A 10,909-nucleotide genomic window follows, 5' to 3' on the forward strand; every position below is an offset into this window, starting at 1 on the left:
TATATGAATTGTTGAATGTGAAACTGATGATGTGCCCTAAAAACTTTCACTCAATCCACAATAAAAAACCTTAAATTAAAAAAAAACAAAAACAAAAAAACACTTGGAACTCTTCACGTGGCACTGTAGGATAAGTAATGGAATACAGGGTGGGTTTGAACCATAGGGTTGGTGGTTCAAACGTACCAACCACTCGTCGGAAACCCTAAAGAGGCATGCTAAGAGTTGAAAGTGACTCAAAGGCACTTAATAACAACAACGATCAAAGCATTTAAAATACCTAATTCTAGATGAAACAAATGTCTACATTTCAATGGTTAAACCTAAAAAGTTTAATAACATAAAGATAGTACATTTATGACCATGATGTGAAGAATTTCTTAAAAGAGACATGAAAACACATAAAGATTTAACTTCATTAAAATTAAGCATTTATTTCAATCACTTATTTACAAAAAATTTATAGATGGTGGCAAGACAGAGAACAAATGAGACAACACAGAAAACAAAACTACCCTCAAGGGGAGGGAAACATGTCAAAGATGTGAGAATTTTACAACATATATAATCAAAACAATAGATTAGTATGCAGTTTATTTAAAAAAGAAACTCCATCAAGGACATCAATTAAAAGACACCTCTATACAAACAAATTAGTAAAGGAATTTGAGTTGCTCATAAAAGATTTTTTTCTTGTACAGGTAACTGATATGTGAAGCCGTACTCAATCGCACTAGTAATTAGGGGGAGAATATGATATCACCGACCAGATCTTGTAAAACAAAAAAGACTGACAATATGACGCATACCCAAATTTGACGCCATCCAAATTCTGTAAAATTAGTTGACTGGAGTGTAAACAGCTACAACTACTTTAGAAAAGTTTGGTATTATGTAGAAATTTTGAAATGCATCTCTCATTTTTACATCTTGGCACACATACTAGAGGGTTTTATGCACAAAGACAACAACTTAACATAAGAAGGTAGTACACTGTTCCATTATTCATCAGTCATGTTATTAAAAATCTGAAAAGAAGCCAAATTTCCTTAAAAAAAAAACCAAAAAGTATATATAAGCTAGTATATTCATATAATGGAATACTTTCTTTTATCACTTACTGGTGAGTCCATAAAGACTCAGGATGACCCCATGTTAATCAATAGTGCTAGGATCCCTAGGGTTTTCCAAGGCTGATTGTAGAGAAGATTGCCAAATCCACCACCCATCCGTCAGTTTGTTAATGTTCGACCATTTCAGAAAGTAACATAATAAACATTGATGGTGTTAAACAAGAAGTGTTAGCTGCAGTGAATCCATTGGAGAAAAAACAAGACTCCAAGAATTGACAGAATAGTAATTGAAATATTTAAACAATTATAATATTGGAGGTGCTCACTAATCTATGCCAAGAAATTTGAATGCAGCATAAGCATTAGAGGTAGACTCATGTCCATGAAGTAGCGACCCACACTATGGTATTTCTAATCACCTCATATGCATTTGAAAGCTGAACAAAGAATAATGGACACTGAAAAAGAAATTACTTTGAATTATTAAAAATATGTGATATGCAGATGACACAACCTGGTTTGCTCAAAGTAAATAAGTCTTGAAGAACTAATTTATTAAGAGAAAAAGACTACAAAGTTCAATATGGATTATGCCTCAACAAAAACCAAAATTTCTCACAATCAATAAACAACATCCCAATATGCAAAGATAGAAGTGGTCAAAGATTTCATTTTACTTGAATCCAGAATCAAAACCCTTAGAAGCAACAGTCAAGAAATCAAAGAACACATTTCCCTGGGAAATGTAGACCACGGAAGGGTCAACCATTCAAGATCAAAAGGAAAACATTTCCCTAAGGACAAAGTTGAGAAGAGATGGGAAGGACTGCTAAATGGAAATAAGAATCACAGGGAGGAAATGGGATAGTTGTTGTTACATGGAGGGCATTGCAATCACTGTGATGAAACAAAGTACATGATTCACTGAATGCAAAACTGATGATATTCTCTGTACCTTCAGTCAATTTACAAAAGGATACTACTAAACATCCAACAGTTCATAGAAAACACCACACACAACAAATGATTGCCTGGTCACAATGTCAATAATGTGGACATTGAATGACCTTGCTTTATGTCAATGCAAATAAATAATCTATGGTATACATAATACTAACGAACCTATAAGTATGTTTAAGCAATAAAATAAAGACAGAAGGTCGATGGTAGTGGTGTGCCATGGAGTTGGTTCTGACTCATAGCGACCCTGTAACAGGGTTTCGGAAGCTGTAAATCTTTACGGGAGCAGAAAGCTTCATCTTTCTCCCAAAGAAGTGCTGGTAGTTTCAAACTGCTGACCTTGAGGTTAGCACCCTGACTCAAACCCACTACACTACCAGAGATACTTGAAGGTGGGTAACCTTAATCACATATGAAATACACAGATTTAATTATCTAAAGAATAAAAGGGTATAGGTACACAGATGGTAAAACTATAAAGAAAAGGTAGGAAAGAATTTCCAGGGTTATACAGTTGTGATAGAGAAGGGGTTTTCTGAAGTCCTGGTAATATTCTTTTCCTTGAACTGGATATGGATAACATTGGTATTCATAAACATAGATGATGTTAAGTGCCGCTGAGTCCATTCCAACACATAGCAACTGTGGATAGTGTTACCGAGGAACAGCTGGTGGGCCTAAACTGCCAATCCTGAGGTTCAAACAGACTTTGCAGTCCAGCACATTAACCCACAGTGCCACACCAGGACTTCTAATATAGATAATAATTAACCTTTATAGGTGATCTGAAGATTATGGATTAATTCAGTTCATAAGTGTATGTAACACTTAAATCTTCTGTGCTTTGAACTCTGTCCTTAGGAATATATCTCCAACTTTGGTTTCTGGGTTTGGAGATAAAAGGTTGGTGGTTTCATTGCATATGCTAACTGGCTTCATAATGCTTTTAGTCTTTTGTTATATCTTTTTCAGGACGTGTCTGGGGTCTAAAAAGCTTACAAACAGCCATACAAGGTACAACAATTGATCTCTATTTTCCTGGAATGGCAGAGGAAGACAGACTAACAGGAAAAGGGAAAAGAATGTGTGCTTAGCCCAACTGCTTCCATGAAAAACTGCCTCATATGCCATGAGACCAAAAGAACTGGATGGTGGGCTAGCTACCGCTGTTGATCGTTTAATCATAAGGAGTAAACTTGTACATCAAAAGACTTCACCAGAAGCCAGGGAACTGTGTCTGGAGGGAAAGGTGTGATTCATTTTTCTTCATTTTTCACATATCTTTCTTCCTTTCCCAGGTTGCATCCTCACTGCCCAGCCAGGAGGCCTTCAGGCAGGCAGGAGTACACCCCCTAAAGGGTCCAGCATTGTGCCCACAGTTTTCCCACAGCATAGAGAGGAGGATCCTGAGAGCCCATAGGTCCTGCAGGTTGCCTCTTGGACGTCTGACTCTGGGAGCCAGCCCTCAAATTGAACTGGGTGGGGGGATGAGGGGTGAGGAGGAAGGGGCGGGCCTTTATCCCTGCCTGCAACAGCAAAGTCTACTGCACATTCAACAACGGTTTCATTTTTGTTTTTGAGGGGCGATTTTTGTCTCTGCTTTTATATTGTTTCTGTTTTTGATCCTTTTGGTCTCACTCTATTCATGGGGTGGGAGCTTTCTCCCCCTACCTTACTCACGAAGAAACAGCAGTTGTACTCATATAGCTAAGCTGCAACTATACCCGATAATAACCCACCATCTTGACAAAAGCCAATACCAGCTGCTAGGCATTACCCGTGAAAAGTGAAGCCTCTGTCTTGATCACATCTTCCAGGAGACATTCAGTAAGCTTAACGACACAGCAACATACATCTATTTAAGCATTAAAAAACCACAAAACTACTGAAAATGTTCAAGAAAACACAACAAAAGATCTCAACACATGTCCAAAAACAGAAAAGAATAACTGAGACAAATGAGTTGAAGACAGACAAAGGCTTTCCAGGAGAAGAAGAGCAAGCAGGCTTTGAATCTGCTTGTGAAGGAATTCAAAAGAATGATATGGAAACAAATTCAAATGCTCTGAAAACAGTTGGAGGAAAATAAGGATAAGTCAGGAAAGTGCTACAGGAGGAATCAAACAAGATAGATATAGTATTGGAAACAATTCAAAACCAACAAAAAGAGGTCCAGATGATTAATAATAAAATATCAGAAATGGAAAATACAAAGGTGTAGAAATGTAATGATGGAAGCCAGAAGCAGGGATCTGGAAGACAAACCTCTCAATACTGCTAAGATAGAAGAGGAAGCAGAAAAAAGGATTAAAAAATCTGAAGAGAGTCTAAGATTCCTGCTGCATAACATAAAGTGGAACAACTTAAGAATTATTGGCATTCTAGAGCAGGAAGACTCCTAGAAGTCTACAAAGTAGATAGTTGGGGAACTACTGGAAGAAAATTTCCCTAACATATTGAAGGATGAGAAGATACAAATTCAAGAAGCTGAATGAACCCCAGAAAATATAGACCCCAAAAGAACAATCACCAAGACATATCATAATCAAGCTCTCCAAAATCAAAGATAAAGAGAGAATCCTAAAAGCAGCCAGGGAAAAGAGAAGTGTTACCTGTAAATGCAAGCAAATCAGATTAAAGCGCTGACTTCTTAGCAGAAACCATGTAGGCAAGAAGGCAAGGGGGAGAAATATATAAAACCCTAAAAGAAAAACAAAACAAAACAAAACAAAAACTACCAACCAAGAATTGTCTGTCCAGCAAAACTCAATAGAATATGATGGTGCAATCAAAACATTCCAGGATAAACATACAACTTTGGCAAAGCCAATCCAATGCTTCAAAACATCCTACAGGGAGTTCTTTGGCATAAAAACCAGCAAGAACAGACAACCACCAAAGACTGACAGACGTGGCGACACCACCTGGAACTCAGTCAACAGATACCTGAGTTCACCACAGAACAAAATTACAACAGCAAATTCAAAGTGACTGTGAGGCCAACCACAGATCAAAATATTTAACAGCTTCAAAGAAGAAAAGAATATAGGAACAGAGATACAGGTGGTAAGTAGATTGCAGGATACAATAGACTGTCTTAAAAGCAGGGAAAACTTAATAGACTATAGGGTGACTCCAAGGAAAATTAATAATTCACAATTTACCATGAAAATGAAGATCCATGTAGAACAAGTACACATTAAAGCTAAGAGGAAACTGACAAGAATTAGCCCAAAAAACATGAACTCAACAACACAAGGCAGCAAGCAGAACAAAGGAATAAACAGCACCACAAAAATTAACATAATGACAGCAATTAATTCATACTTATCACTAATTACATTGAATGTCAATGGACTACATGCACCAGTGAAGAGAGAGAGAGTGGTAGAACGGGTAAGAAAACAAGACCCTTCAATATGCTGCCTTCAAGAGACACACGTTACACACAAAGACAAAAACAGACTAAGAGGTAAAGGTAATATATCAAGCTAACAGCAATAAAAAACAAGCAGGAGTTGCCATAGTAACCTCTAATAAAATAAACTTTAAGGCAAAAACCAGCGTAAGAGATAAAGGACATTATCTCATGATTAAAGGGTCAACTGAGCAAGATGATATAACTACAATTAACATTTACACTCCCAATGAAAGAGCACTAAGATATATAAAGTAAACCCTGCTAGAATTGAAGAAATAAATAAATCTATAATTATAGTGGGAGATTTTTAATACACCACTTTCGAAAACGGACAGACCAACCAGAAAGAAATTTGACAAAGTTAACAGGAACTGAAAAACACAATAAACCAACTTGACCTCATAGATGTGTACCATCAAGGAAGAAGAGCACAAGCACAATGCGGAACCGTATACGGAGAAGCAGGGACGCCAGAGATGGAGGCAGAGATGGGATGATGGAGAGGGGGAATAGCTAGATTCATGGGAAGAGAAGGACTTGTGGCCAGGAGGCAGAGTTGCAGAATGTGCCCTTTTGAGGAGTAAATTATTATATATGCCTGAGTGTTTAAAAAGAAGAAGAAAAGAATGTATGCATAACATGAAAAATGGAAACCAATGCTATTTAATTGTATACCTAGAAAATAATGAATTTGTATATGTTATACTTTGAACAACAATGAAAAAATATATCCCAGAAATCTTCCTGTATAAGTATTAATCATTAGTTTTCACAGTGACAAAAAACCTAATGGTACAGCTCTATACCATGGTTTATTTAATCACTTTCCCATACATGAACATTTAGATTGCTTTCAATACTTGCACTGATAAATAATGTTACAAATGCATAACCTTGAGGTTGCGACTCATAGCGACCCTATACAGGGTTTCCGAGGCTGTAAATCTTTACGAGAGCAGAAAACATCATCTTTCTCCCAAGGAAAAGGAATGGTTGGTAGTTTTGAACTGCCAACCTTGAGGTTAGCAGCCTGATTCGTAACCACTACATTACCACAGGAGATAGATCTTCAAGGCAAAATCTTAGAAGTAGGAAGACTTAATTAAAAATAAGCTTAAGACGTGTATGGATTTGCAGTACAACTGATAATGTTAACAGTGTCTTTCCTCACAACCTCATAGAGTATTGTTATCATTTAAAAGATGTGTTAATATAGGTGAATAAAACTGTAACTTAATATAATTTGAATTAGAAAGTCTATTCTTATTATAAATGAAGATACACATCCTTTCATGTTTCAACATTATTCACTTGAGTTTTTTGCTGGACTTTTACGTGTTATATTAATTTGAAAAAAACAAGGTTTTTTATTTGTTTTAGATAATTACACTAAGAAAGTATGAATCTATTATATAAATCTATTTAACACTATTATTCAAATATTTTAAAGTCAGTTGTCAAATGCTGTTTTCTGAAATATAGCATTCTGTGACTGTCAAAATAGTCTACAAAAAACTGAGTAAGGAATATAAAAAGAGAATTCAGAAAAGATAATCAGAACTAGATCTCAAACGTCACACATAGCAAAGATTTAAAAACCAGCGATAACTTTTATCTTAAATAATGCATAAAACATGAATATTTATTAAAATGCTTTGTCAAAAAGGCTGAGAATAGGCATTCTCATAAATTATTGATAGGACCGTGTAATAATTAAGATTGTGTGTTAACTTGGCTAGATCAGGATTATCAGTAGTTTGGCAGATAGGACAGAGTAATTCACCTACAATGAGTATTAATAATATAACGTATCCACCCCCATAATGTGATCTGATGTAATTATCCTATGTGTTGTAAACCCTCACTTATATAACGCTAATGAAGCCAGATGAAATCTAGAGGATTAGGTTGTATCATGAGTCAATCTCTCTTGAGTTATAAAAGAGATTATACAGTGAAACAAAGCTCAGAAGGACCTACTGTCACCAAGAAAGAAGACTCAGGACTGGAGTACATCATTTGGAGCTGGGGTTATCACATTGTGAAACTCGTACAGTCAGGTACAGTCAGGGAAGAATGATATCAAGACACAAGAAGATTCTAAGAAAGGAGAACGTTGAAAGGAGATAAGGACTTTTTCCAGAGCCAACAAAGAAAAATCGTTCACCTTGAAATGGCACTCTGAATTTGGAATCCTAGCTTCTTAAACTGTGAGAGAATAAATTTCTGTCTTTCAAAGACATCCACCTGTAATTTGCTTCTTTTATAGCACCACCAGATAACTAAGACAGATAATAATTAGTTTTATTACCTTATGACATTGATAACTTCACTGAACTGCTACTGAACTGTTGATAAACAACTCTTAGTTTCTTACAATAAACTCTCACTTAAAATTACACACACTCTCATTTCTTGGGGACAGAAATGTCTTTTATAATCTTTGCATACTCTGGTACAGTGTGAATGGTAAAATTCACATATTCTTTAAGACAAAAAAGATAATATGTAGTGCTTTGGTAAAATAAAAAAGTACTTAAATTAACAAATTATCTTGTGTATTTCAAAAGCACTGTAAAATTTAGACATGTGGTTCTGATACTCATGTTACCTTAAATCATCTGAGTTTCAAGGACTTTATATATAAAATGATGGAAAAATAAGAGAAATAAAGGATACAAAATAATGAATGTCAGCAACTAGTTGTTCTCTTAACACATTGTTACTGTTTTTAAGTGGCATCGAGTTAGTTCTGTTTGATAGTAACCAAAGAGTTGGTTGTACAGAGCTTCCAAGGCGTGACTGGTGGGTTTGTACCAGTGACTTTGCAGTTAGCACTCCAGTGCTTATTAACCCTTAGCACCACACCAGGTTCCTAACTTAAGAGGAGAGGTGGTTGTTCTTGTTATGAGCCGTGGAGTCGATTCTGACTCATAGAGACCCTGTACAGGGTTTCCGAGGCTGTAAATCTTTACTGGAGCACAAAGTCTTATCTTTCTCCCACGGTATAGCTAGTAGTTTCGAACTGCTGACCCTAAGGTTATCAGCCCGATTTGTAACCCCTATGTTACCAGAGGTAAATATGGGTAAATATTATTTATAAAGATATATGCTCTCAAGAGCAAAACTGAACTAGAACAAAAATTGAGTATCGTTAAAATAACAGTGTTTTCTCTACATAAAAAGACTATTATTAATTCTAGGATGAATTATATATGACAAATAGCAAGTGAAGTAAAAGTCACACTATTGGACTGACAGGTTCAAAGTACATCATTTATTCCAACATTCTGTACCTCGACATCCTGAACACTGGATAAAAAAGTTGATTAAATCCAGAAGTGCGATGTCCCTGTCTTGTTTATATGATTCAATCCAGTCATCCACCACGGACTGTGGAAAAAAATATAAAAATGTAAATTTCATATTAAAAAAAAATATTTTTAAGGAGTGCACACTTTGTGTGACTACTGGAACAAAGAAACTACTTACTTAAAACTATTACCCTGTAGCCAAATATTATAAAGACTCTCACTTTTAAAGGTCAATAAGAGATGGATTATAAGGTCTCAAGACTTTGTTTACAATGCAGGGCACAGTGCATACCTGATTTTAGCAATCACAAGAAGTATACTATGTAATTATATTACTATATATTACATAATACATATTACATTTTATATATATACTATAAATTTTAGGCAACTATAGATAGTAACATTCAAACCATGTTATACAAATAACACAAAAAATTAAACTAAATTTCCTTTTACACAGATGTCTACTAGTACTATATAAAAAGAAATGTCCAATATATACACTAATTTATAATTTTTCAGGAACGCAAGGATGGCTCAATATTAGGAAATCAAATGATTCAATACATCAATGAAGTGAAGAAGAAAATAAAATATTATCTCATAAAGGCATGTGATAAAAATTCTGTAGCCAATCCTATTAACCTTCAAAGATAACTGGGGATAGTGGTGTGCCACGGAGTTGGTTCCAACTGATAGAGAACCTGCATAGAGTTTCTTAGGCTGTAAATCTTGATGGGAGCAGAAAGACTCAACTTTCTCCCGTGGAGCTGATGGTAGACTCCAACTGCTTACACCTTGCAGTTAGCAGGCTCAGATTGTAATCCACACTACCAGAGCTCCTCAAATAAAACCACAGAGCTAGATAAAATCTACATAAACAAGATATTCACAGAAACAAATATATATTGCTGTTTTCATTATAATACATTTAAAACTTATCAACTAAGCAAGAATTAAGACAGGGAAGTGCCTATTATTATTCAACATCATTTATAAATCATTAGTTAATGTAATCAAAAAAAAACAACCCAAGACAACTTCTCTTTTCCTCCAAGGACATCTAATGGCATAATGATTAATTGTTGGGCTGCTAAGCAAAAGGCTGGCAGTTCAAAACCTCCTGAAGCTTCTGTGAAAAAAGGACCTATCCTTGCTACTGTAAAGATTACAGCATAGGAGACCCTATTCTGTCCTATAGGGCCGCTATGACATACAATTTCATTTGCATTAAGTAAGAAAACTAAAGTGATTCAAATAATTAATAATAGGACAATCTGGTAGGATAGTTGAAATAGGATTTATGTGCAAAATAATTTTTCTTAATATTGGTGATAAGCAAAATGCATGGATAGTTTCCTGTTCACAACCATAAAAACTAAGAATAAATGTAAGAAAGGCTTAAATGTTAATAAAGAAAATTCTAAAATTTTATTATATTATATAGGAAAATGCTCTAAAGATTGCTGTTGTTGCTGTTAAGTGCCGTCAAGTCAGTTGTGACTCATAAGATCCTTGTATAGGGTTTCCAAAACTGTGGATCTTTGAGGAAGCAGAAACCCTCATCTTTCTTGCTTGGAGGTTTTGTGGACTTGAACTACCAACAACTGTGTGGTTCACAGTCCAGTATTTATCCCAACAGAGCCATAGTGGTGGTGGTGGTGTGCTGTGGAGTTGGTTCTGACTCATAGTGACCCAATACAGGGTTTCTAAGGCTGTAAATCTTTACAGGAGCAGAAAGCCTCCTCTTTCTCCCATGTTAACAGCTGACCTTGAGATTAGCAGTCCAATTCATAACCACTACACTACCAGAGCTCCTTAATGGCCATGGCACTCCCTAAATAAGTAGTAACCATTAAGTTCTGAATGCTATTTAAAAAAAAAAAAAGAAAAAGACGTAGAACTACATGTAAAAAAGTTTCTTTAATTTTCAGCTCAAATGTAGCATGATTCTAGTTAACAGTCCAATGAGTGGCATTGTTTGGAGTTTTCATGGCATGATGGGCCAGGAAAGCATAATAAATAATAAGATTTTATAAAAATGAACATTTGTGTATTGAGATTATTATAAATTTTATATATATATATATATATATATATGTACGTATTGTTGTTGTTGTTATGTGCCGTGGAGTCGG

General features: G+C 35.4%; 1 protein-coding gene across 2 annotated transcripts in view; it reads right to left on the reverse strand.

Moving 5' to 3' along the window:
• Positions 1–10,909, reverse strand: part of STAG1 (stromal antigen 1) — a 469,676-nt gene that overhangs the window by 375,866 nt on the left and 82,901 nt on the right. For both annotated transcript variants that reach the window (XM_006846604.1, XM_006846603.1), the window contains exon 4: positions 8,751–8,847. In XM_006846604.1, the coding sequence (XP_006846667.1) occupies positions 8,751–8,847 (97 nt within the window). The remainder of the gene's footprint in view (positions 1–8,750; positions 8,848–10,909) is intronic.

This window comes from Chrysochloris asiatica, unplaced genomic scaffold, assembly GCF_000296735.1.
Source record: "Chrysochloris asiatica unplaced genomic scaffold, ChrAsi1.0 scaffold00028, whole genome shotgun sequence".
Taxonomy (NCBI): Eukaryota; Metazoa; Chordata; class Mammalia; order Afrosoricida; family Chrysochloridae; genus Chrysochloris; species Chrysochloris asiatica.